Source organism: Globicephala melas, chromosome 1 (assembly GCF_963455315.2).
Source record: "Globicephala melas chromosome 1, mGloMel1.2, whole genome shotgun sequence".
In the NCBI taxonomy this organism is placed as follows: domain Eukaryota; kingdom Metazoa; phylum Chordata; class Mammalia; order Artiodactyla; family Delphinidae; genus Globicephala; species Globicephala melas.
This window is the reverse complement of record NC_083314.1, coordinates 71497340-71524340: the sequence shown is the minus strand read 5'-3', so window position 1 is coordinate 71524340 and position 27001 is coordinate 71497340. Positions and strand designations below refer to the sequence as shown.

General features: G+C 51.9%; 3 protein-coding genes across 7 annotated transcripts; all 3 read right to left on the bottom strand.

Moving 5' to 3' along the window:
* Positions 1-3538: 3538 nt before the first annotated feature.
* Positions 3539-4965, bottom strand: TSTD1 (thiosulfate sulfurtransferase like domain containing 1). Of its 2 annotated transcripts, none has more exons than XM_060286274.1 (4): positions 4853-4965; positions 4522-4644; positions 3834-4007; positions 3539-3741 (listed from the first exon to the last, which is right to left on the bottom strand). In XM_060286274.1, the coding sequence occupies exons 1-4, from the start codon at positions 4926-4928 to the stop codon at positions 3686-3688; spliced, it is 429 nt and encodes a 142-aa protein (XP_060142257.1). In that variant the 5' UTR covers positions 4929-4965; the 3' UTR covers positions 3539-3685. The 2 variants fall into 2 exon arrangements, with proteins under 2 accessions (XP_060142257.1, XP_030698011.1); XM_030842151.2 differs by having other exon boundaries at positions 3845-4007.
* Positions 4966-5240: 275 nt separating this feature from the next.
* On the bottom strand, positions 5241-11133 carry USF1 (upstream transcription factor 1). Of its 3 annotated transcripts, none has more exons than XM_030842140.2 (11): positions 10999-11133; positions 8808-8900; positions 8386-8435; positions 8106-8221; positions 7746-7847; positions 7311-7506; positions 6973-7060; positions 6778-6836; positions 6537-6631; positions 6159-6287; positions 5241-5998 (listed from the first exon to the last, which is right to left on the bottom strand). In XM_030842140.2, exons 2-11 carry the CDS (start codon positions 8813-8815, stop codon positions 5909-5911), a joined length of 933 nt encoding a protein of 310 aa, XP_030698000.1. In that variant the 5' UTR covers positions 8816-8900; positions 10999-11133; the 3' UTR covers positions 5241-5908. The 3 variants fall into 3 exon arrangements, with proteins under 3 accessions (XP_030698000.1, XP_030698002.1, XP_030698003.1); XM_030842142.3 differs by lacking the exon at positions 10999-11133 and adding an exon at positions 10232-10986; XM_030842143.2 differs by lacking the exons at positions 8808-8900; positions 10999-11133 and having other exon boundaries at positions 8137-8221; positions 8386-8436.
* An 893-nt stretch (positions 11134-12026) lies between these two features.
* ARHGAP30 (Rho GTPase activating protein 30) lies at positions 12027-26750 on the bottom strand. Of its 2 annotated transcripts, none has more exons than XM_030842102.2 (12): positions 26463-26750; positions 21361-21463; positions 19449-19593; positions 18518-18600; positions 18240-18347; positions 17394-17521; positions 16737-16908; positions 16554-16657; positions 16398-16475; positions 15726-16127; positions 14521-14786; positions 12027-14428 (listed from the first exon to the last, which is right to left on the bottom strand). In XM_030842102.2, exons 1-12 carry the CDS (start codon positions 26557-26559, stop codon positions 12824-12826), a joined length of 3291 nt encoding a protein of 1096 aa, XP_030697962.1. In that variant the 5' UTR covers positions 26560-26750; the 3' UTR covers positions 12027-12823. The 2 variants fall into 2 exon arrangements, with proteins under 2 accessions (XP_030697962.1, XP_030697964.1); XM_030842104.2 differs by having other exon boundaries at positions 14692-14786.
* Between the last annotated feature and the right edge of the window lie 251 nt (positions 26751-27001).

The following is a 27001-nucleotide window of genomic DNA, read 5'->3' as shown; positions in this document are numbered from 1 at the left end:
GATTAAAATGTTATTTTAAGATCGTGCAGGCAGCGATGTTTCAGAAAGACTGACATTAGAAGATTCTGAAAGTGGGGAGGCCAGTTATGCTCAACAAACACCTACTGAGAACTCAGATCCCAGGCACTGGAGGTGAGGAAATGAAAGCCAGTTTCTTCCTTTGAGGAGTTCACAATCAACTGAGAGAGATAAACAACAAAAAACATAATGTACTAGATATGATGACACAGTCAACACAAACCTACGGTAGATAAAATATGGTGAAATAGAGGAGTCTGAGGTAGCATGGAAAGAGAGAAGGCAGGGGAAAGACATAGAGCTGGTAAGCTCTAGCTCTGCAGCCTCACCTGCTGAAATAGTTAGCTATGAGGAAAGGGAAAGAGAATGTTAAAGGGCAAGGTAATGGCTTGGCACAGCCTATCAAGATTATGAACCATATAGTCAATGAGGGAGAAAGAGGAATGTTCTCTTAACAATGATCAAGCCAGAGGGCGTGGTCATGTAGTGGGCCAGCTCAGTTTACTTCCAGGATCCTCTCTAACCCTCATCAGCTAAACTGAAGAAAGCAAGTAGTGTAGGTTAGCAGGCCAGGAAGGAAGCTAGAAAACTAGTTTTCTAGTTAGAAGATAGAAAATGGTTGCCTAGAAAGAGATTAGGGATGGAATTGACTGGAAAAGCGCCCTAGAGAAATTTGGGTGTTCTGTATCTTGCTTAAGATGCTTGTTACCTGTAAGCATACGATTGTCAAAACTCAATGAACAGAACACTTAAGAACAGTGCATTTTAGGGAATTCTCTGGCGGTGCAGTGGTTGGGACTCTATGCTTCCACTACAAGGGGCATGGGTTCAATCCCTGGTCGGGGAACTAATATCCCACATGCCGTGTGACCAAAAAACAAAAAACCAGTGCATTTTATTGTAGGTAAATTATGCCTCAATAAAAAAAGAAATCAAATCACAAAACTTGAGGAGGGAAAAAAGAAAGTTAAGACCCAAAGAGGGAATGGACTTGAGGATATGGGGAAGGGGAAGGAGAAGCTGTGACAAAGCGAGAGAGAGGCATGGACATATATACACTACCAAACGTAAGGTAGATAGCTAGTGGGAAGCAGCTGCATAGCACAGGGATATCAGCTCGGTGCTTTGTGACCACCTGGAGGGGTGGGATAGGGAGGGTGGGAGACGCAAGAGGGAAGAGATATGGGAACATATGTATAACTGATTCACTTTGTTAAAAAGCAGAAACTAACACACCATTGTAAAGCAATTATACTCCAATAAAGATGTAAAAAGAAAAAAAAAAGACTCAAAGAAGGAAATTAGATCCCATGAAAAATTTCCCAACTAGTCTGAGAACCAAAAGAATTTGGGTATTTGGGGAAAGAGTAACTGATACCTATTATTTGCCAGACCCTAGACTACACTCTTTCACATATTTCAACTTCATCTCTGATCCAACAATGTCCATCTAAGCTCGGTATTTTAACAGTATTGTGACTATTTCAGGGAGAGAGTGAAATAGGTCTGTGAAAGGAGGTGGAGAGCTCAGACGAATGGAAGATTTTGTACAGTGTGCAGTGTAGACTGTGAGATAAAAGATGTATGAGGGCTGGGTTCAGTCCCCCGAAAGGCAGAAGGGGAAAAGGTGAGAGAAAGGCAAGGAATACAGGAAATGTCTGAAGGAATTTCTCCAGAAACTTGAAAAATCAGAAAATTGGGTCCATCTCTGATTCAACCTTTTCTTCCACAAAAAAAGGAATAAAACTTTTGTAAATCAAATTTAAGAAGTCAAAACTCTGCCATTAAAATAGTTAGAAGGGGGGGCTTCCCTGGTGGCACAGTGGTTGAGAGTCCACCTGCCGATGCAGGGAACACGGGTTCGTGCCCGGGCCCGGGAAGATCCCACATGCGGCGGAGCGGCTGGGCCCGTGAGCCATGGCCGCTGAGCCTGCGCGTCCGGAGCCTGTGCTCCGCAACGGGAGAGGCCACAAGAGTGAGAGGCCCACGTACCGCAAAAAATATATATATTTATTTAGAAGGTCTGGAACCATATGCATTAAACCAGCGGTCCCCAACCCCCGGGCCACGGACCAATAGCGGTCCGTGGCCTGTTAGCAACCAGGCCACACAGCAGGAGGTGAACGGCAGGCCAGGCGAGAAAGTGAGGGAAGATCATCTGTATTTACAGCTGCTCCCCGTCACTCGCATCACCGCCTGAGCGCCGCCCCCTGTCAGCATTATGGTGAGTTGTAGAATTATTTCATTATATATTACAATGTAACAATGATAGAAACAAAGTGCACAATAAATGTAATGTGCGTAAATTATCCCAAAATCATCTCACCCCTGCCCCTGGTCCGTGGAAAAACTGTCTTCCACGAAACCAGTCCCTAGTGCCAAAAAGGTTGGGGACTGCTGCTTTAAACCATGAACTATGCTAGAGGGAAGTTATATACCTACTGTATAGTGTTGCATTTTATCTCAGTAAACATGTGCTTTTTCTTTTCTTTTTTTACCAGTTAAATTTTGTTAAATCCACTGTGGGATCAGAGAACAGTGTTGCTAAAAACTGGGACCTCTTTCTGCTGGCACAGGAGGAACTCCTCATACCTGTAATCTGTGTTTGACACAAGTGTAGGATTTAAGAGTGGCATCCATTCCTTCACGCGACTGCCTGGGAGAGCCCTTTCATTTTCTCAATCCAGTGACAAAGTCTGAGAGAAGTGAGGCTGGGGCTGGGGACCTGAAGATCTAGAGCAAGCGTGGGCAAACTTTTTCTATAAAGGACTAGATAGTAAAAATGTTAGGCTTCGAAGAACATACAGTCTCTGTTACAACTATTCTGCCATTTTAGCCAGAAGTAGCCATAGACAATATGTAAGCCAATGGTCATGGCAGCAAGACCAAGTGGGGCCATAGTTTGCTGATCTCTGGTCTAGAGCAGTGGTTCTGGCTCCTGACTGCCCATCAGAATCATTTGAGGGCCTTGTAAAACCACTAATGCCCAGGTCCCACTGCCGAGACTCCAAATCTGAGATGGGGCCCAAGACTTTTTTTTTTTTTTTAACTACCGGGTGGGGACTTCCCTGGTGGTGCAGTGGTTAAGAATCCACCTGCCAATGCAGGGGACACCGGTTCGAGCCCTGGTCCGGGAAGATCTCACATGCCGCGGAGCTACTAAGCCCATGTGCCACAACTACTGGGCTCACGCGCCTAAATCCCGTGCTCCGCAACAAGAGAAGCCACTGCAGTAAGAAGCCCACGCACCACAACGAAGAGTAGCCCCCACTTGTGGCAACTAGAGAAAAGCCGGCGCACAGCAGCCAAGACCCAACGCGGCCAATAAAAAAATAAACAAACTACCAGGTGGTTCTGAATTATAGTTTCTCAGCAAACTGCTGGGTGTTTTCATTTTTGTTTTGGTTTTGGTGTGTGAGGGTGCAGGAGCAGATGAATGCTGGAAGAAGAACCTAGGGCTGAAATGAAGTCTAGATTAAGATTAGAACTGTTTTCAGTCCACCTGACAAATTGCTTCCAATACTTTATTTGTTGCTTCCAATACTTTATTTGTTGCTTTTGGTGCACAGCACTGTAAGAAGTTGCCCAACCCAGCAAGTCAGCCCCTTCATCACTCTTAGTGAAGGAGGCCATGGGTGGGTGGAGGGAGCATTCAATAAGCCACCTTCTACCTAACCTTCCTTCTGGAACCATTCACTATAGGCCCCTTCGTAGTTCCGAGCCCTGTGGAGAGAAAGAGAGGTGAGGGAAGGACAAGCCCAGGAGGCAGTGCCCAGGAGGCAGTCCCCAGTCACGCCCCAGCTAGCAATTCATACCATCCCCATACCCTTTGTATCCAAGGCCCCGGGCCAACTGTGTGGCCTGAAAGCCCCGCCTGCCCTTCTGACAGAAGAAAATGAGGTTCTCATCTTCCAGCTTTGGTTTCTCGGTGGAGTACAAAGCCTTGAAAGCAGCTGGCTCCATCTTCAGGGCAGTTTCCAACTCTGACACTGGCAGGAGGAGTCGAGAGGACAGAATGGAAAGCTGGCAGTTTGGCAACCTCAGGCTCTGAGGCTGGGCCTGGAAGGACTGGTCCTGCGGTCGAACAAATCTCCAGGGGGCCCCAAAACAACACACGGTGACCACCACCCCCCAACCTCAAGGACAAGATACAGCCTACCTGCACAGGAAGTCAGCCACACAACCTTTGAAGGGAAGCCACTTCCCTAGTTTGTGAGGAGCGGGCAAACTCAGGCATTCAGCCTTGGGGAGATCGAGCGTGTACAGAAGCTGGCCTGCCACTTCCATGTCGCCTGTTATCCCCTCAAACTTGAAGGGCCAGTTCCGCGGCCAGGATCCGCCTCCAATCAACCCTTCTTAAGGGAAGTTTGGGGAGCTACCGGAATACTGGAGCCCCGTAACCAGTGCCTTCCCCACACCATCCTAAGTGAGGTCCCATGGGCTGCGACTCTCCTGGACGGCCTCTCTACTCCACCACCAGGGCTTCCCCTCTCAATCCCATACCCGGGATGTTGAGCGCCCCAGGGATGGTGCCAGCTGCCGCCTCCTCCCGAGATCTCACGTCGATGAGCCGGGCCCGGCCCGAGGCCAGGAGCGAACGGAGTTCAGGGAGCAAGACCGTGGGCTCTGAGGCAGGGGGCACGAGAGCCTTGAGGGGAGCAGGACTGCAAGGCCCGGCTGCCGCGGCACCCCCTCACCTGGCCGCGCCCCTACCCGGCGGGGGATGAGCGAGGACGCCCTCCGCCACGCCCCTTTGCGCCTCCCTCCGCGTGCACCTCCACCGGGGGTCTCCACGCGCAGCCTATACGAGATTCCAGGTCTCCCCTGCAGGTACCTCCAGTCATCGTGCGCGCCGCAAACGCGAGTTTCAGGAATGCGGCCCCGGCCAGCCCCCTGGGCGCCCGCAGCATCTCCCCCGCCCTCCCAGAGCCGGAGCCGGAGCCAAGCCGAGACCGGAACCGGAAGCGAAGGCACCGCCTCTCGCACAGCCCCCTGCAGCACCGGTTCCCGGTGGCCCTAACACACGCCCGCTAGAGAAATCCTCGCGATTGCCGGGCGTGGGCGGGCAACGACACACCGGTCTGGCCCAGGTAGTAGGACTCAGAGTCCAGGAGCAGCACCCCACCCTAACCTTGGCCCAACCCTTACTGGTCAAAGCACAATGTGCCCCCTCCCTCCCGCCCTGGGGCCCGCAAAAGGAGAAAAAACGGAGACAGTTGTGGCTCTTAATATTTTATCTTAAAAAAAAAAAAGGAAAGAAAGAAAAGGGGGGAAAAAAAAAACCCGTCCCCACAAGGGGGTAAGGCCCCCAGTGGGCCCTGCCTGTTGTTCTCCCTGGCTCCAGAGACTTCTGCATAGGCCTTAGCTGCTTGCCGGCCAATCTCCTCTTCCTGGGGCAGCAGCCACTGCTAAGCATCCTATCCCCACTTCTTGCTGAAGCCTGTTCCCCAGAGTCCTCAGGTGCACATCTGAGCTCCAGGGAAAGGAAGAACCAGTGGAAGCGCCAGTGTCCTGGGGCAAGCCAGAGCTTTGCTTGTCAGCAGACCCTCTGCTGGCACTCTAAGCAAGCACAGGGCAAGCCCCCCAGTTCAGTGTGTCCAGTGTCCAGCATGGAGACAGCACATGCATTGTGCAAGAGGAGCACAAGGGCCCAGGGGCTGCACGGTGGGGTTGGGTGAGGAGGTCAGTACACATCCACGTGTGTGTTTCACACCACTGCAGGCTGCTATATCACAGGGCCTCAGTTCAAAGACACGCCTTCTGAACTCCCCCCAGTCCCATGCCAGAAGTGGGCAGTGAAGGAAAGGGCACGAGGTTAGCCTGTTGCTCCTGGGCTATCTGCAGTTCTCTGAAAGGGGCTGTAGGGCCCAAAGCCTCTGGATCCCCAGAATTAGTTGCTATCACTCTTGATGACGACCTCGACTCCGTGGTGCCTCAACTGAGCTCGTAGCAGCAGATTCTTGTTTTTAAGATCTTCCACCTACCACGGGAAGGAGGCAGTAAGGGAAATAGGTAGAAAAGTTGGCACAGCCAAGTCCCTGAACTTACCGGGACACCCACCAGTGAGGAGGAGGAGGCCCAAGCTGGGTTAGTGGTTAGGGAGGCTGAGGACAGCTATACTGAGGGTGCGGGGGTCTGACCTGCTGTCGAAGCACATCATTGTCCAACTGCAGCTGGTCAAGCCCCTGCAGTTCTTCAGACAACCTGTGGTTACTCTGCCGAAGTTCCTGGATATAATCACAGGCTTTGGATAGAATTCCACCTTTACTCTGTAAGAAAAAGCCAACAAAATGAGGACTAGGATATAAGATACCTGGCTTGCTTTCCAAAAGCATGTTTACACTTTGGACCTCATTTTCCCTTAAGGATGGTGAAATAACATCTCCCAGGGATTCAGGAACCTCAGAGAGAGATAGGAAAAGACTACTGCCATGTGTGCCCACTCTCTACCATTTCTGGAAACAATACCAGGAGACAGAATTCAGGCATCTTGCCCACTACCAGGGTCTTTCCATGACCTGGCCAGACTTGGTGCTCTCCATGGAGCAGTCTGGGATGATCTTGGACAGCTGTACAATCCAGTTGTTAATCTTGTCTCGGCGGCGGCGCTCCACTGTGGGGCAAAGTAGAGGACAAGGTGACTCAGGGAGAACTCACCAAAGGCCCCAGGGTAAAATTACCTAACCTCTCGCCTCAACATCACAGCTATCCCCCAATCCCACCAGAGAGCTCCAAGCTTCAGATGCAGATCATACCTACCTTCATTATGCTGAGCCCTGCGTTTCTCATCCCGAGTTGTCCGGGGAGCTTCTGACTTCCTAGCAACAGAGCCCAGAGTGGCCAGAGTGAAGGGAGGGTCAAAAAATGAGACTGGAGTTTGGGGTGAGGAATTACATCAAATCTGGAAGGAATCAAGACCATTTCTGGTAACTGAAAAGAAACCGGGTTACTCACGGGGAATAAGGGTGGGTCCTGGGGGCAATAGAGCGCTGGCTTCCTCCTTGCAACACTTCTTGTGGTGACATCATCACAAAGAACTGACCTATGAAGATGCACGGTAGGTCCTGTCAGGACATAGGCCTAGGAACCTCACCAAGCTCTAAGGCCAAGGCCTTGGGACCCTCCTCTAAAAAGGACATACTGCCTCCTGCTGGAAGGGCAGCCCCAGACTCACTGCCTGCCCACGTCTTTGTGATCATTTAAGGGATCATGAGTAAAGGCCCACTGCCCACCAGCCATGTCCCACAGCCTATCCTAGCCCCTCCAGCCAGCATCCTCACATAATATCTCACCAGTGCCAGGAGGGGTCGCCTGCCCCAGTAGTGCCTCTGAGCCCTGGGTGGTAACAACAGCTGCTGTACTCCCCGATGTGGTACCCCCTGCCCCATCTCCCACTGCAGTGCTGGGGAAGTAAGTATAGTGTGTCTCAGCAGCTGTCCCCTCTGTGTCAACTGCATCATCACTCGTGAACGCACCCTGGATCACAGCCTGGGAAGGGGAGCAAGAGAACAGAGACAAGTGACAGTTAAATACTTCCCATGAGCTACTCTGCAGCTTCTATCCCTTGGGAGGAGGGAGGGAGAAACATCCAGAAAGGGAGAGTCTAGTGCTTTGGGTCAAGGCAGCCCTAGATGCTTCCCTATCCCTAGCCACACCTATCCTATTGGTTCCCTTCTTCATGTTACTACTCAGAGCTCTAGTCCCCTCTGCAGCCCATACCCCTGTACCTGGGTCATGGATTGAGTGGCAGGGTAGCCACTGATGGCGCCAGTCCCCTCAGTCTGGCCATCCAGCTGCCCCTCAGACACCTGGATCACCCTGTACATCACCTAGAGGCAGGGAGGAAAGGGGAAGGAGGGGAAGAGGGAATAAGAGAGTAAGTGCTAGGGATTCCAGCGTCCCTCATAAAGCTTCTCTTGGTTAGGGCCCCCAAACAAGAATCCTTCAGAGACCCCCATCCCCTTCCCCCCAAACAGTCCACATCTCCACCTCATCCTCCAAACCAGGTTCTACCCATGACAGGTTCAATTACCTCCCTCAATCCCAACCCCAGGTAACACCTGCAGCCACCTGGCCCCCTCCCTTACCTGGCCCCCATTTTCAGTTCGGAAGACGTACTTGACGTTGGGGTCAGGGAAAGTGGCAGCTGACTGGATGCTGGCGATAGCCACACTGGTTGGGTCCTCCCCAGTTGCCACTGCACCTGAATTAGGAAAAGGACAAGTCTGTGAGTTACTGCTTTTCTCCCTCTGTTGCACTTGCATGTCATTTAAAAGAAGTAGCTTGCACAGGTGATAGGCCCATGGGGTAGGGGGAGAGGCCACGATGGGCTCTTGGTCTCAGCTCAGTTCCGTTTCTCCCACTCACCTTCCTGAATCTGCACTGTCCCCTCTTCCGTTTCAGCTGTTTTCTGCTGCCTGTTTGTGAAGGGACAAGAGGAAGAATAAGGGAAGAAGTGAATTAAAAGCTCACTGGCCAGTAACATATGGCTCCCAAACTCATTGGCATTCCCAACAGGTGCTAGGTTAGGTTAGAATAACAAGAGCTAGTATTTACTTAGCACTGAGCTAAGCACTTAACAGGCAATATCTTACTCAATACTAAGAACAGCACTATGAGTAGGTAGCACTACTTGCATTTTATAAACTGGAAACCAGATCACACAGCAGGGTGATGTAGCTGGGACCTAAATCTAGGTCTGCCCGACTCCAGAGCCAGTGCTCTTAGCCATTTTGCATTCTCCCAGGCCTCCCATCTCCCATCCCAGACCCTACCTCTTCTTCACTCACCCCTTCATCTCTCTGTGAGGGGGCACATCCGAGGAATTGGTCCTTCTTTGGAAGTCTTCGTATCTCCTGCCTCACAGGCCTGAGTGCTAAGTCCTGGTAGGAATCAGGGAGTCTAGTGAGTCTAGGAAACTGAAAGCTCCCCTGTTTCTAGAACCTAGGCTCCCTGAAGACACATCCAGGAACATAAACCAGTCATCTGCAGGCGACAATCAGCTTTCTCCATTCTGATACTGAGGGCTGGCTACAGTGATTGAAAAAACAACTCTACAAATAGTGCTCCGCGTCTCTCCAATTATCACTCCATCTCCTGATGGAGAGGGAATAATTATACTGCAAGACTGAGAAACAACGTATTTCTGGATGGATTATTATTAAAGCTATTACGATCTGCCATGACATGAGGATTAGGAAGGGCCATGTTTAGACCACAGCTATCAAAAAACACAGGGCCGGGCTTCCCTGGTGGCGCAGTGGTTGAGAGTCCGCCTGCCCATGCAGGGGACACGGGTTCGTGCCCCGGTCCGGGAGGATCCCACATGCCGCGGAGCGGCTGGGCCCGTGAGCCATGGCCGCTGGGCCTGCGCGTCCGGAGCCTGTGGTCCGCAACGGGAGAGGCCACAACAGTGAGAGGCCCGTGTACCGCCAGAAAAGAAAAAAAAAAAAAAAAAACACAGGGCCATGGATGCTGACGCTTCTTCCAGCCTCTCAGGCACATACTGTACGCCGAAAAATTCCCGTCCTCAAATCTAGGAAAGGGAAACCTGAAACCCATTGGAAAAACCTCCGGAACCATAAAGACCAGACTTGGCCCTCGGGCCCCTTTCTACTGACAGGGCTCTTGTTTTGGGGAGTCCAGCTTTATGTCATTCATTAAAGACCCTAAAGCCCAAGTGTATCATCTTCAAGCTGCTACAATTTTATTCACCAAGCCTTCCTGTAGAGCAACACAGTTGCTAAAATGTTGCCATGACAACTCCAAATCAACTGAGCCTCAGCAAAAAGGGGCGAAACTCCAGGTTCGGGGTTCGGAAAGAGAAGAGACAATGGGGGAGGAATCCATCTACGAGGTGCCTGCCTTAACGACCGTTGACACCCGTGGGGCGGGGGGGCGCGGACTGGGGAGGCGGGCAGGAAAAACAAAGGGCTGAGCAGACAGATGCCTCCAGGAAAAAAACAGCTACATTGTACAAAGCAATAAAATAATCCCGACAGGAAAGGGGTAAGACTTTTGTAAGTTCTCTACCCATAAGGTCCCCCAGACCTTTATCTTCAGCGAATTAGCCATGGAAAGCTTGTATCCAGTGTTAACCAAAAAAAAAAAAAAAAAAAAGGAACTGAAAGTGAAAGTGTCCGGAGGAAGTAGCGCTGCAAGAAGATCCCAGTCTCTAAGGGAGAAGTAGCACCAGAGTTTCGAGACCACCTACCTCTCCATCCTCAAACCTGCGGAGGAAGTGCCCCTCTGAGGCTTGCAGCGCTGACAGCAGAAGGAAGCAATGAAACAGAGGCCAGGGCACAGGAGGCGTCTCTATGGCCCACAGCTGTCAGACAGAGGCAGCCTCTGAGGACACCCAGCAACGGGATCAGGCTACTTATTCAAATCTTATTTGGACATCGGGAAGCATTTCCTGAGCATTAGGGGTATGCGACACGGAAAGCGGGCTAGGATGTTGTGGCGTGCACGCTCAGGGAACGAGGGCCCTGCAAGAGCCCTAAGTCTCGACACAAAGGGAAAAAGAATCAAGTTCGCAAAGAAGTCAGGCGCCTAGACCTTGCCTGAGAATGCGGCGTCTCCCTGCAGGCCCACCAACCAGTAGGCGCTCAGCAGCTGAGCGCCGGCCAGGCGCGCGACCAGGAGCCCGCGCGGTGACCTGGCCAGCCCGGCCGGGCTCACCCCCAGCCTCCGCTGATCCGCAGAGGTAGGAAAGGACACCGGGAGCTCAGCGGGTCCCGCAGTGTCCGGCCCATCGGCTCGCGGATAGCAGCGCGGGAGGGCGGGGACTTGTGCGCCCGGGGGCGGGGAGTGAGTTCGGCCCACAAAAAGGGGAGATAACGAAACAGGCACGGCCCCCTCCCTCAAAACAAAGGCTTCCGCCCCAGGAGTTCCTGAACCTAAAAAACGGAAACAAAATCGAGGCTGCTCTGCCTCGCCGGCGCACCCAGTCTCCAGACTCCCGCCGTGTCCTGCACTCACCGGCCAAGGCAGCTTCAGCCGCCGATCTCCCCCAACCGTGTTCTCCCTCTCCGGACTGGGGTATCTCCAAAGACAGCTGATCATGCGCACTGCCGGCCCGCGCCCATGTTGGTGAGGGGCGGAAGTGTGTCTCTGGACCCGCCCAGCCTACTCAGCCTCTGAGTCGCCCCACTTCCGTTCGCTCCATCTTGATGAGGGCTGGGATGGGGGCGTGTTGTGGGTGTTGCTGGGGCGGGGAAGAAGCAATGCTCAGTGATCTCGGGAGAATGGCTCTGAAGTCGTAGTCGCTTTCGTCCTAGTCCAAGAACGGGAGAAGGACGACTAACTTGGTGCTACCATTTTTCTGCTGGACAGTGCCTTTTTAGTTCCAGAAGGGAGTGAGAGAGGCCAGCTTAGATCAAGAGAGGGACATCGGATGGAGGCGCCATCTTTAACAAAGGACATCTTTTTTAAGTTTTCTATTGGAGATTTAAGTTTTCTATTGGAGATTAGGACATACCTGGGCATACATAGAATTTGTATTAGCGTTAGCGGTCACCCAAAGACCCCCAAGGCTTATGGTTTTTGTGAGGCTCAGAGTTTCTGTGAGAGGTATCTTGATTCCCATTCGTTTCAGTCAAGACCTACCCTTAATGGATTTGGAGTAGTGTGGTGTGATAGGAAGAGTTCACACCCTGAAGCCAGACAAACTCGGGTCTCAGATCTAACCTCTGCCACTTCTTAGTTCTGAGACTTTTGGCAACGTTTGACTTAACATTGGTTTCCTCATCTGTAAATGGAGATTACAAATACCAACCTTATAGAATTATTAGGTGGACCAAATAAAATCAAGAGCATAGATTCTGTGCACATAGAATACCTAGCCTTTACTGGCATATAATGAGCATTATGTAAATATAAGTTTCTCTTCCCCATTTCCTGACCACCATGAACCCAGCTCTAGTTTCTAGCTACAGGTCTTCACGACAACAACTGACGAAGAGCGCCCAAACAATAAAAACAGAAAAAACACAACGTTTGGCCAAACGTATCACTCAAGACTTTAATAAGAATAATGAGACATCACACTACTTATGTGTAAAAATACAACGTTTATTCTGAGACATTGCCCCTTGGGACGTGTGGCCCCAGCCTGTCGGGAGCAGTCCCAGGGCCTGAGTGACGCCATTCCCCTTCCCTAAAATAGGAAGTTATTCCAAAGCAGAAAGGAGAGGCCAGAGAGATCTATACAAGACCTCTCTTCCTTGAGATGCAGGGAGGCAGAGGGTGGGGGAGCTGGGAAGGGAGCCAGTCCCTCCAACAAATACTCCGCATTCAAAGTTTCCTGCACATTTTCCTCCTAATCTGGAGTTAAGAGGAGCAAGAGGTGTCCCAGGGCCCAAGAGTAGAACAAGGATGGGTAACTCTAAAAGTGTTTGTATGTAATAGGCTCTGATCTGGCCCTGACCCCTGGCTGTACTCTGGACTTCCATGAAGAGAAGTTCATTGCCTAAGAGGGCCGGAACTTGGCTGGAGTTCTGCCTTCATTCTTCACATTGAGAAATCGTTAAGTTTGCCGCCTACTCTTTGTTCCCTTTGGCCAGTGACCCCACTCTCTGGGAACCGGATCTCAGTGACTTTCTCTGCAATCTTGTAAGGGATAAGTGCTTTGTGTCTGAGACAACCTCAGGTAAACGGACCAAGACGTGCCTTCCACAGTCATAAAGAGAAGCTGGAGGGCCAAAACCTATAAAGTTGGGCACTAAAGCTGCTCAGGCTGCCGAAGAGACAGCAGAGAGACCCTGGAGACAGCTACTGTCCCCTGTGCCCTGTGCTCTGGTCCGAATCACAGTCCCTCACCTTTCCCAGAGTTAGCCTGTGTTTCAAATGCATACGATCGGCGCTGGGGCGACTCAACGGGGTCAGGGAGCTGGGGTTCTCTCGGGGGCAGACTAAACCGACTCCGGGGTCCAGACCCTTCTGTGCCTTCAGCTGGGAGCTCCAGGCAGCTAAGGGGCCGAGGACAATAGGCAGAGATCATGCTATAGGGGGAGGTTTTGGGGATGAGGCTGTAGTCCCCAGCCCCAGTACAGGTCTGGGTCCGCCGAACTGCCTGAGCTTCAGTCCTCTGGCGGTCCCGGGCCAGGGCCACAGCAGCATCAAAGGAAAGACTGCCCCCATTCCTCCAAGAGGAGCGGGAGGCTCGGGACCCCCAGGCCCGTTCCCCAGGAGTTCCATCAAGCCGGCCAGGCCTTGGGCATGGGTTTGCTGGTGCCACATGGATCTTGCCACACATTGCACTGGGCATCTTGGCAAACTGTGGTTTGGGGGGCACCACAGGCACAGAGCGGACCTGTTGGACCTGAACCAGGGTGGAAGCCAGGCGCATGCTCACACCACCAGCTGAGCCAAGGGGACTGGGCTGCCCCTCCGGATCCATCTCCTCTGGCCGGGATGGCTGTGGGGCTGCGTGTTCTGTCTCAGAGGGCTGGGCATTGCCCTCCTTGGCACTGTCAACCTCCAGGGACTCTACGTGTGGCATTTCAGGGAGGGAGCCCTCTTCTACATGGTCACCTCCAGCCCTCTGGTCTCCCTCATCTTCTCCGTCTCCACACTCCCGTTCCTTGCTGACCTTCCCTGCTCCTCCTTCAGCTGCTGCTTCTGGGATTCTGCTATCTTCACCATCTCCTTGGTCTTCTCTTGCCTCTTGGTTCTCCTCCCCCCTCTGCCCTTTGACCTCATCTTCTCTGCCTCCTTCAGCCTCTTGTTTGTGTACAACTTCCCAGCTCTCTTCAGCAATTTGGTTTTCCTGGGCCCCATCCTCTGGGTCCCTCCCGGCTTCTCCCTGGGCTTCATCTCCTTCCTCCTCTTCTTCTCGCTCGGTCTTTCTTTCCTTCCCCTGCTCCCCTCCTGTTTCCTCCACACCCTTAGCTTCCTCTGTACTCTCATCCTCCTGTTGACCTTTGGACTCCTCTCCCTTGGCCTCTGTCTCCTCTCTCTCTTCCCCACATCTTTCGCTCAAACTGTCAATCACCTTTTGGCTTCCCTCAGCCTCCACTCCTTCCTCACTGGCCTCTCCACCCTCCACTCCACTCTCTGGACTCCCCTCAGCCTCCTCCCTGATGTCCCGTCTCATTCCAGGCTCAGCCTCCTTGCCCTCCTCAACTTCCCAGAATACCTGTTCTCCCTCTGCCTGTCCTGGAGCCTCCTGTCTTCCAGACCCTGTTCCCTTTTCCTCTAGACTGCCTGAACCCTCCCAGGTCGGGAGTTTGGGCCCCAGAAGGGGACTTAGGTCATCATAGGCACTCAGGAAGACTTCCTCCCCACTTTCCTCCTCTGCTTCAGGCCCGGAGCCAGGAGAGTCCAGGGAACAGCAGCTGGGGGCCAGGACAAACTGAGCCTCATCCAGAGACAGGTCATCCAGGGGTGGCTCCACAGAGAACTCCTCCACCTGTAAGCACAGCATCGTGGCTCAGGACCAGGTGGCCCTGTCCACCCTCTGGATTCCTTAGCACCCCCAAACCCAGCACAGCGCCTCCTTACCTGAGGCCCAACTCCCAGGAGCTCCTCCAGGTAGCCCATCCCAGGGTCGTCCTCCCCAGGGGAGAAGGCTGCTCCTGCTGGTCCTGCCTTGGCCACCTCCCCATCCACCACCCCCACCCACTCGGGCTCTGAGCTGCTTGAGTCCTCTAGGAAGGAGAAGGAATCCTGCACCTCCTGGGACAGGCAGTCCTCCAGGGCAGGGGTCATGTCCGCTGGGCCTGAGTCAGCCAGGGGACCTGGGGCTGGACTTGCCTCCAACTTCTCATCTGTTGGGAGAAAGGTAGTCCCAGGAATACAAAGGTCAAGACCAGCCCTGACCCTTTCCAATGTGAGTCTTCCTAGCATTGCTACAGTATGGGCCCAACATTCCCAGCATAGATCCTCCATGTGGCCGATCCTCTCAGACCAATATCCCTAACCATTGGCTTAGAGCCGCCTTTATTGAGCGCCTACCGGGCGCCAAGCACGGTGCTATACATTTTATAATGCATTATCTTATTTTCTCCATAAAACAACCCTATAATATAGGGTATTTATCCCCATTTTATATATGAGGAAAGTGAAACTCAGAGAGATTTGTCCACGGTCACACAAACAACGAGTGGCACAGCCAGAATTTGAATCCAAGACTACTTAACTCTGTAGGCCTTATCCTTACCCAGTACCTAGTGCTGCCTCAGTACTTCTCATTATTGACACTTCAGGAACTGGAGTCAGAGCAAAGATCAAATCCCAGCTCTGCCACCTCCTACCAAATTGCGTAACCTAAGTCTCAGGTTCCACTGCTGTAATATAAGGATAAAAACAATACCTGTGTCAACATTATGAGAAAATGAAATGAGCTAATGCCTTCAAAGTCCTTAACAAAGCACATCATAAACTCTCGACAAATGTTAGCTATTAGTATTAATGTTATTATTATTACCATCATCTATGATATATTCCCACTTTGTACTTAGTACTCCCTGCTGTATATATATGACACAGATCCCCATTCTTGGGTATATCAGTGATCTAAGGCTGCCAGAGATGCTCTCTGCAAGAATTTCGCACAACCTGATAATATTACTGGATTCCCCCCATCTTGAATCCGGGGAGGCAGCTAAAGATAACCTGCCAAAGCCCAGAGCAGATCCCCAGCATCGGAGCCTCAGCCTAGAGTTCTAGTCCCCTCTCCCAGCCCCGGGAAATCCTTGAATCCTCACCTGGGGGACCAGGGCCAAGGCCGGGGCCAGAGCCAGGGCCAGAGGCAGGGCTTGGCCGGGGCTGAAGGGTGGGGTACTCAAGACCACGGGCAAACCCGGCCAAGGAGACGTTAGAGATGATGTTCGGGGATATGTTGAGCATAGAACTGATGTGTGGTGGGAGGTTGACGTCGTAGGGCTCTGAGATGTGGACGCCAGCACGGCGCTCTGCATGGCTGCTGCCCCCAGCACGGATTGCTGACCGCCCAGGTCGTGGTGTGCCGGGCTCAGAGCTCGTGCCAGCCAGTGCTTCTGCCTCGGGCTCCTGTTCACCCTCTGCTGCTTCCACAGAATCATTCTCCAAGCTCGCCAGCAACAGTGGGCATGGCCGAGGACTGCTGCGTCCCACCAGCCCCTCTGGCTCTGTGGAGGAGAGAGAGGTAGGCAACAGCCTCTGCAAGGGGCCTGGACACCTCAGAAAGGCTCCAGAGAGTGCCCCCGTTTTCTCTAGCCTGGAATACACGAGGCCCATCTTCCCTTAGCCGCTACTGCAAACCTTACAGTCAGCAGGTCAGACGTCACCCCACCAACACCTACTTAGGAACCCCCTTCCCTCGCTGGAGGTACAGTCACTAGCCATCACTACCCTCGCCCCACCCTGACACACACACAAGAGTGCACACCTATACTCACCATCACTGACCCCAGCCACAGCACTCAGTGAGTCCATGCTCTTGGCTGGCCGCAGAGTCACCTTATCGGATTTGTCCTCTGCAAGACAGGGATGTGCGTAGAGCCAGGGCCTGGCACACCCTCAGCAGAGCTCCCCCTACATCTCCCCAGACTTACCCCTGTCCTCAGCTCCCCGTGGAAGTTTACGCTTGGTCTCATGGCCAGAGCGACCTAGATTGAAGATAGATCTCCACTTCCTGACTTTCAAAGAGCCCTTCCTCCTGGAGGGGATGGAGAAATCACTGCAGTTGGAGCCTGGTGGCCAGTGCAGGGGAGGAGGGCCCAGGAAGAAGGCCTTACTTGTGCTCTGCAATCTCTATGATAGTGTGATAAGGCCGCATCTGTGGGGGTCCATCACCAGACTGCAGGATGCTAGGCAGGTGGTAGGGCAGGGATCGGGGCATAAGGTCCTCGGGGCTGCCTGACACCCGGACCCCTGGAAGTGATCGCCATCCACTTTCCACCTCACCACCTAGGAAAAGAAGAGGAATTGGCCAGCCAGGAACAGAGAGAGGGCTTTGGGTATGGAGCTCCTCACTGCACCCTCCCACTCACCAACTACCATGCTAGGGATATACCTGGAGGCAGACCCTCTGTGTCTAGCTCCTCAAGAGGGAGTCCTCAGGGACAAAGGGGGCCAGGAGATCCCAGGACATTGGCCCAGTGGGCCGGGGGTGGGAATGATCCTTCACTAGCCTCGAGAACCAGGATGGATGGTGATTAAGAGGCCAAGTTATGCCCTGGACAGAGAGCAGAAGAGGCCTACTCAAGTCCTGACGGCACCATTCTCTCTGCAGGGTCTTCTCCACATGACCATAAGCAACAATACTTTATGAGACTCAGTTCTGTCATCCACGAAGCAGGGAAACTGAACTAGATGATCTTGGAGGCTCTCTATAACTCTGACATGACTCCCAGACAGAGAATGGTGATTTGGTGAGTTGGAAGGGCACTGACCAGAGAGAGCAGCACCCTCAAAGAGCTGGTCCACATGTGTGAGGATGAACTCGACGACAATGGACTGCACCCGCACCTCCATGAATGCTGCTGTCCCATTGAAGCCTGAGGCCTCTATGTCCTTAGACCTGTGGAGGTGTGGAGTTATTCTCCCCCAGCCCCACTACACTTCCCCATTCGCATTCTCCCTAAAAAGAGCTTACACCCTTTCCCCTGAATGCCATTAACCCCATCTCCACCTCTTAATCTACATGCATGATTCAAGTCTCCAATGGCCACTTCCTCCAGGAAGCCTTCTTGGACACCCTCCTCAGGATTAATCTCTACTTCCTCTGCAGGGCGCCTTGTGTATAACGAATCTCAGGACTTCTCATAGTCTGCCTTGCACCACAGGGAGTGATGTGCAACCCACTTCTCCAAGACATTTGCTCAACAAACGTTTGACAAGGATCCCCCCAACCCCTTCCTGCTCCAGTCCCTGAGCTAAGTGATGCAGTGTAAGAAAACACAAAGGTCTGGGAATTCCCTGGCAGTCCAGTGGTTAGGACTCTGTCCTTCCACTGCAGGGGGCACGGGTTCGATCTTTGGTCAGGGAACTAAGATCCCTCATGCCCCTCAGTGTGGACAAAAAAGAAAAAGAAAACACAAAGGCCCTGTCCTTAGGGACTTTACTCAAGCTCAGAGAAGGGGCTCACGTGGGTGAGCTCCATCGCACTCAATGTGATCCTGAAACTTCCTGTTCTCACTGGGTGAGACCCCTCTCCAGTGCACCCACACAGCCACACCCCCTCCTCGAGCAGCTTCCCAGGGGCTAGGCTCTGCCAGGATCCCCACACATGCACCCACCTCAGCAGGTTGGGGGCCCACACGATGGCCAGGTTGCGGGCGTGCATGTTGGTCTGGGCACTCAATGAGGCCATGTGCACCAGGTGCCGCATGAGGAACTCCAGGGTCCTGCAGAAAGGGGGCGTTGTGGGGTAGAGCTCACAAAGGGAGCGCTCAGGCAGAGGCAGGATTGAGGGGTGGTGCAAGAGGAGAAGTGAGCAGTCAAGGCCCCAGGTGGACAAAGAGCCTGGGCTGAGCGGGGGGAGTCGGGACTCTGGGTGGGGAGGAGGCCCACACACCTGTAGTTTGGGACAGGGAGTTCTCGAAGCACCTCTAGGATCTTGACCAAGCGCTCAGGTTCCAGTTGCACTGCCACAGCCTCCTGGTTGAAATCAAGGAGCAGGAGTCACTGACCCAGCGCTGCCCCTGCTTCCTCCCCAGAGTTCTGAGCCAAACTCTCAGAAACAGCCTGTGCTGTACCCCACTCCATCCCCCAGGTTGAATCTTCAAAGCACACTGACGATAGAATCCGGGTGCCCCGGGACCTGCAGATGAATCTTGGCTATGCCACTTACTAGCTTTGTGACCTTGAGCAACTCACAGCCACTCTCTGCCTTAGCGTCCTCATCAGTAGTGCTCTGGTTCTGGAACACATCAGGTTCCACCCTGTGGGCGCCCCAGGGGCCATGGAGTTGACTTCAAGGTGTCAAGGAAGGCCCATGCCCACCCATTTTGGCCTGTATGGGCTGAATGTCATGCCCTGGTGTTCAGGATCTCTAAATGATGTCATGCTCAATAAAATGCAACTTAACTTAGAAGTGTTACTCAATTCAAGAGAGCACTTTTGTCATGTATTTTCTTATTCAAAAGATGTTCAGCACACGATCACAGTTCAGGGAAGGGCACGCTTGAAAAACAATTGACTTCCTAAAAGGGTTCTCATTCTCTTAAACGTAGGGAAGCTCCGGTCTAGGTGATTTCCAAGGGCTTTCCAGCTTCTGCTCTCTCTCTGACCTCTACTCTCCCCCAGTCTCACCCTGCACGGTGTGCAGTTTGCAGGGAAAGGAGAGACAATGAAGAGCAGAGGGACAGGGGAGAGCAGAGGTAGCAGAGCTAGGAGATTTGTAAGGGACGGGGCTCTTCATTTTCATGTGGTCTCTGTCACGCAGGATCCCTAGAGGTCACCCTCAGCCTTCTCTTCTCCCCCCACCCCGCTGTCACTCAACTCACAGCAAACTTGTCATAGAGCCGGTAAGTGAGCAGGGGGTCTGGCAGCTCTCTGAAATAGGCCTTGCACAGGGAGGAGACGCAGTGAATGTCCTGAAGGTAAACATCTCGCCGCAGGTCTGGCTTCCGCTCAGCCTCAAACTCCTGCCTGGGGAGGTGCAGAGTGGTCAGGAGTGGTGACAGTCTGAGGAAATGTAGGGACCCTCACCTACATTAAATCTATGATTTGAGGGACCCTCACCTAGGTAGAGCTGTAGAGATGAGCTCCAGGCAGGGTCGAGGGTCAACACGTATGAATCTTGGAAGGAAGAGGTTGGGGCGTGTATATACGTGAGGCAGCAAGTATAAGGCGTTGTATCTGTCAACGTGCAGAGTGGATGTTGAGATGGGTAAGTGGATAGGTAAATGGGTCTATGCATGAACAGGGGTACATATCAGGATGTAGAGTCGGTGTGAGTAGCAATGTAGGGGTATGTAGGAGTCGGTAGAAGTGGGGGGACGAGCCTAAATATGTGTTTCTGGGTACGTGTAAAGATGGAGGAGTGTAACTTTCAGAAGGAAACATAAGTGTAAATCTTCAGGACCTTGCACGAGGCAACAGTTCCTTGGATATGACGCCAAAAGCACACGCAACCAAAGAAAAAAATAGATAAATTTGACATCAAAATTACAAACTGTTGTGTACCAAAAGATGCTATCAAGGAAATGAAGACAACGCACAGAATGGGAGAACATATTTGCAAATCATAGATTTAATAAGGATCTGATATCCAGAATACATAAAGGACTCTTACAACTCAAAAGACACAAATAACCTAATTATTAAATGAGCAAAGATTTGAATAGACATTTCTCCAAAGATACACAAATGGCTAATAAGCACACAGAAGGTGTTCGACATAATTAGGTACCAGGGAAATGCAAATATAGATGAAATATCACCTCATACACATTAGGGTGGTTATAATCAAAAAGACACACAGTAACAAGCGTTGGCTGGGATGTGGAGAAATTGGAAGCCTCACACATTGCTGGTAGGAATGTAAAATGATGCAACTCCTATAGAAAACAGTTTGGACATAGAGTTACCGTACGACTCAGAAGTTCCACTCTTAGGTATATACTCAAGAGAACTGAAACCATATGTCCACACAAATACTTGTACACAAATGTTTATAGCAGCATTAATCACAACAGCCGAAAGGTGGAAACAACGCAAGTAGCCGTCAACGGATGAATGGGTGAACAAATGTGATAACGCCACACAATGGAATACTATTCAGCCCTAAAAAGAAGTGAAGTACTGGTACATGCAACAATATGCATGAACCCTGAAAACATGCTAAGTAAAAAAAGCCAGACACAGAAATGTACAATTATATGATTCCACTTATGTGACATGTCCAGAATAGGCAACTCCATAGAGACAGAAAGTAGACTAGCGGTTGCCAGAGGCTGGGGGAGAAGGGCAGTGTGGAATGATGCTAATGGGTATAGGGTTTCTTTTGGGGTTGATGAAATGCTCTGGAATTAGACAGCGCTGGTTGCACAACCTTGTAAATGTACTAAAAACCACTGAATTATACATTTTTTTTGAATTACACATTTTTAAATGGTGAATTTTATGGCATGTGAATTGTATCTAAATTTGTTTCTAAAGCTGGGTGGGTGCATGTGGGAGGGGAGGGGTGTGTGTGTGTGTGTGCATGTGTGTGTGTGTACATTCGTGTGCGCACACACATGCGTGTGTGCAGGCTAGCCTGTGGGGAGTGCGGGGCATGGTGTCAACCTTTCCCGAGGAGACTAGAGCTCCTCCCTTGGACAGTATCTATCATCTATCTTCTCCCCACATCCCCTCACCCCTGTGATTCCTGGCCTCCTGGCCACAGAGCTCTCCCCTCACTGCCTGACTCACCGGAGCTTCTGGATGTTGGAAGAGACCCCTGAGAGGCGGTAGATCCCATCCACCACTCCATACTCCTCCACAAACTCTGCACAGCTCCTTAGCACCTGGGGCACTGGGAACACAGATGGGGCAGAGAAAGAGAAATCAGAAGGTCTGGGAGGTCAGAGACTACAGGGGGTCTGAGAAATGGATGCATCAGGGAAGGGGGCTTGGGGAGACTGAAGGCAAAGCTCGTGGAATAAAAACTTGTCAGGGGGCTTCCCTGGTGGCGCAGTGGTTGAGAGTCCGCCTGCCGATGCAGGGGACACAGGTTCGTGCCCCGGTCCGGGAAGATCCCACATGCCATGGAGTGGCTAGGCCCATGAGCCATGGCCGCTGAGCCTGCACGCCCGGAGCCTGTGCTTCGCAACGAGAGAGGCTACAACAGTGAGAGGTCCGCGTACCGCAATAAAAAAACAAAACAAAACGAAACAAAAACTTGTCAGAAAGATTCTTGCAGGACATCAGCTCCAGCCTGCCAACCCGTTACAATCTCTCTGCCCATTGGGCCTAGAGTCTCGGCATAAACTCCCCCAGTAAGGGGGAGCTCACTGCCTCTCCAGACTGCCCATTCCTGTTAGAAAGTTCTGCCTTTGTTGACCTGAAATTCTCTCTCTCTGTAATTACTAGTTGCTATTACAGAAATTTTTAAGGGACAGCAATGTGATTGGAAGAGGACTCAGGGTGAAGGACTGGTCTTGAAAGTGCGTTTACATAACACCCTACATAAGATAAAGGAACATTAGCTCTTGCAACCAAAATGGAACAGAGCTGATGGGCATTATTGTGAAGCACCTCCTCTGGTTAGTGAATGCACGGATCTTAGATCTGCCGTAGGAAGGTACGTGAAGTTGCAACAGACCTTCAGACAGGTCAATTCAGGAGAGAAGCACCGATATGCCAAGCACTATGCATTAGACATGAAAACTGAGGATCATAGGAGTAATGAGTGTGCAATATCATCCAGCTAGAGCCAGGATTCAAACCCAAGAGTGCAAAAAGCTGTATTCTCTCTCCCTTCTTCGGAGCCCTTCCCAGTTACTAGACCGTAAGCTCCTCAAGGACAAGATCTAAGTGTGACCCATCCTGCCGTTCCTCACCTTATCTGTCATGGTGTCTCAGTCATGGGAAATCCTCAGAAACCATGTGTTGAATTCATCTCCACAAGGCCACATAGTTACCTCTCTAAAGCACTTCCATGCTTTACTTTTTTTTTTTTAAGCACCTCCATGCTTTAAATCCTTTGCTACATACACACTCTGCTCCACCCCGATCTTCAATGCTTAGCTTACAAACACAGAATAAAATAGAAACTCCTCAACCTGGTATACTGTATGAGACCTTTCACAAACCAGGTCCAGCTGCCATTCCAGCCTTAGCTCCAGCCAGCTCCCCCAATAAATCCTATGATCCAGCACTTTCCTACCCCCTGAACAAGCCTTGGTACTATCACTCATGTTTTCCCTTGCCTGGAAATGCCCTCCTCTCTGTGTCTGCCTGGTGAGCCCCTGTGCATTCCTCAAAACACACTTCAGACATCACTTCCAATTCTGAACCCTTTGCTTACATCCGTATTACACTTACCAAGGTCATTTGTTTATATCTGTCCATAGCACTTATTGTACTTTGTTATGATTGGTGTATTTTGTATCTATACCTTCTGACAAGTAGTAACATCCTCCCCAGCGTCTAGCACAGTGTTGAAACAGAGCAGGCGCTCAACAGATGTTTATTAAATTACTCAATGAATTAGTCAATGAATTGGAGCTTTAATAGAGAATATTGCCTAAGACAAAACATTGAGTCCAATTAACTGAGACTCACCAGAGAAATTCCTGTCATGTGTTAGTGTCAGAAAAAGCTGTGCTTCTCCTAAGCCACCTATTCTTTTCTTATGGGCTTTATGAATTTCATACCTGATTACGTTTACCTCTTTAACTACCAGGAAGCTCAGAGCCCATATCTTGGAACCATATAGAACCACCTGAAATGCATTTCTAGGTACTGATTTTACCCCTCCTGTTTTCCCTTCAACTCAATTCCTTCAGTCATTTATTCTTTTTGTAAAGTTTTGGGTTTTGGAAGTCATCCATCTCAAGCTCTTTGTGGAATTAAGTAAGTTAGAAATACAGACTGAAGAAAATCAATAAATCCATCAAACACTATTTTAAACCCTCTTTATGTGACCCGGAGTCCACACCCTTTACCCTCCTGCACCCCAGAGCCAGGATTTGGGTGAGACAAGGACAGCATCAAGGCTGCAAAATTTAAGCACTCACTCTTAGGGTTGTGCAAGTGTCAACTGTGCACATGCACGATCTTGAGAGTGAATGCCTCCTTAAGAAAGAAGCACTAGGGCTTCACTTGCCTGGCCCTGAGAGTGAGAGTTTCCTTACATTTTGCACCCTAGTCACCTCTCTTGCCTCACCTTAGTCCAGGCTCTACAGTTCACCATCCATCCCTTCAGGACCTCTGCCCATTTGCCAGGGTCCCCTGACCTCAGGTTCCCAGCACTGAATGCAGAGATGAGGCAGACCCTCGTGGTTCAAGCTGTTTCTCTACTCTTGGGTGAATAATGCTACCCCAACTCTTCCGGCCATCACTCTGTTGACTCATAAATAGTCGGCTGTCACCTAAACCCCAGGTTGTTTTCACAGTAACTACAATCAGTCCAGGTCTTCTCCATCCCATCCTTCTCTGTTGATTTTGAGTCTCTACGGGAGGCCTTTGAAGAAGGCATACCTTTTTTTTTTTTTTTTTGCGGTACACAGGCCTCTCACTATTGTGGCCTCTCCCATTGCCAGGCTCCGGACGCACAGGCCCACGGGCCTAGCCGCTCCGCAGCATGTGGGATCTTCCCGGACCAGGGCACGAACCCGTGTCCCCTGCATCGGCAGGCGGAATCTCAACCACTGTGCCACCAGGGGAGCCCGAAGGCATACCTTTAAAGAAGGCATTCGAGAGCCTAAGGAGTCAGAGCCATAGAGGAAATGGGTCAAGGAGATGGGGGAAGAGATAAGAGGATCAGAGGGATGGAGGAGTCAAGGAGACAGAGATAAGAGAAATGGGGTCAGAGATAAAAGTTAGAGACATAGTTGGGGTGGTAGAGTCAAAGGGTGGGTCAGGGAGGAGGGCCTGAAGCTTAGGAAATGGGAGAATCAGAAACCTGAACGAGATCTCAAAGAGATAAATACTAGGAAAAAGGAAGAACTCAATTGATATAAGGGCTCGGGAAGGAAGAGACCCACCTAGGGCAAAGAGCTGAGAGAGGGTGCTGAGATGGAGCGAAGCTGCAAGGATGGGGGAAACCAGGATAATCAGGGAGGATGAGTTAACCACAAACACAGCTGTCCTGGCCTGGGCTTTCATTTTTACTGGATCTTGGCTTAAAGAGAGAAACCATCACTGACCTCTCTCTGTCCTTCCACTTTCTACCTGTCTATGCTGGAAGGAGCTGGGAGAAGGGGAGAAGGCTGCCACTGCTGCTCTGGTGCCCAAGATACCCCTCCCCCCTTGGACTCAGGTGAGGTTCTTGTGAAGGGCAGGAGGGGCTTCTCTCTCTCTCTCTCTGGGATTCACTAGGATCAGGACCCAGCAACCAGATGCCTATCCCTTCCAGAGAACATGCCCCTCACCTTCCGGGAATGCTGACAGAGGCCAGGAAGGGATACAGGAGTGGGATCTGGGCTGGCTGTGAGTTCAGTGTTTCAACAGGAGGTTGGCAGGGGGTCCACAGGGAAGGACAGCGCCAGGATGAGGATGCTGAACTGAGGGTTTGCAGAGAACTGGAAGAACATCAGCCCCAATTAAATCATGTGGCCCTCACCCAAGAGCCATCATTCTCAAGAGGCATCCCTCGTAAAGGAGTCAACCCCACACTGGCAGCTGGGCTGTGCCCTGTTAGAAAAGAAAGAAAGGCACAGAGAAGCCACTTCGGCTGTTTAACACCCTTCCTTGGGGCCTGGGCTTTCCCTTAACTGAGGCCAGTGGGATGGGGGCCTCTGGGGGAGGAGAAAAGGGGAAGGAGGTGTCTGGGGACACAGGGGCGGGGCTAAGAGCAGGAAATGAGCTGGGAACCACCATCACCCTCCCTCCACTGCAGGCACACGGAGCAGCAGCCCAGAGCAGAGAACAAAGAGGAAATGACAGATTGGGGTGGAGGGGGGGAGAAATCATGCCCTTCTTTGGGAGGAGGTCGAAGTACCAAAAAACAAGCTGGGCTGGGCCATCAGGATACCTGCGTTCAATTCCAAATCAAATCAAGAAATGTTTCTGAGTGTCTACTGCACACCAAGCGCAGTGGGGAGCCAATGTTGTCCCTGGTCCTGCTCGTTTCCAAGCGTCCTCCAAGGTAACTCAGGGAGGATTTTTTCCACAGACAGTCCTCACCCCCATCCTCCTTTGTACCCTCTACCCCCATCTTCACACCAGGCCTCAGGCCATCTCTCTTACTGTTCTGGTGTTCCCATTTTAGCAGCTTCTCCCCTCACCTTCCACTTTGAACCTGTTTCTCCTTTGCACAGGGAAAACCGGAGAATCAGAGAGACAGGGGGAGGGGACCGTCCCCACCCTGCATCTTCACCTGTGGCCCAGCAAGGCTGCAGAGGGATCAGAGCCCCATAACCTCGTCTCCTCCAACCAGGAAACACCCATCCTCCCCATGTGCCATCCGCAGGCTCTCCAGGGGCCCTTCTCCTGTCTTTTTTCATTGAGACCTAAGGACCATCCATGCCCCTTCAGCCACTCATCTCCTGACCCTGTCCCTTCAGCCTTCCTCTCCTGTCCCCCAGCTGTCATCTCCTCACCTCGGCTTCTTCTACCTCTCCTGGGTCTCCAGTCTCTCCCTCCTCTCCTCTCAGTGCTCCCTCGGTGCCCCCATTCTCATCACCAGTCTCTTCACCCCCAGGCAGTCACTGAGCCACATTTCCTGCCCTGCCTGGGGGTGACCCCAAGCCACTGCCCGTTCTCCATGAGCTCCTGGAAGCTGCTTCTGTACCCTCAGCCTAGATCAGGCTGGAGAAGCTGCACGCCTCCCCCTCCGCCCAACAGCAGCTCCGGGCTGGCCTCCTTACCCTCCTGGCCTGAGTGCTGAAGGTGCTCCTGCAGGTCGCACCCAAACACCCGCTCCTTCGAGCTGCCCTTCTTCTTCCCTTTCTGCCGAGACTTCATGGCCGGAGCCCCAGGGCTCTGGCCCAGCCACCTCTGTCCCCTAAGACCTTTGCCCTACTAGTCCCCCATGGGATCCCAAGCCAGCCTCTGGGCTTGGCCTGGCCCCAGAGGGGCAGGGCTCAGAACTGGGGGTGGAGGGTGGCCTGGGCAACGGGCAGCAGCTCCTGCCTCTGGGGCCCCGGCCACACGGAAGTGGCTGTGGAAGAGGAAGCTGCCAGGACCCCGGCAAGAAGTTGTGTCTCGTGGCCGGGCCTGGCACTCACCCTTCTCGCCCTGCTCAGCCCTGGGGGGCAGGAAGCTGTGCAGCTCCTTAAACCCGCTTCCTGTTAGAGCATCTTTGCAACCACAGAGCTGGGGTGGGGGAGGTAGCTGACATTCACATCCTCACCCATTGCTGGGCCTCCACTCATTGGTCAACAGGAGGTGATGTCAGAGCCCTGGG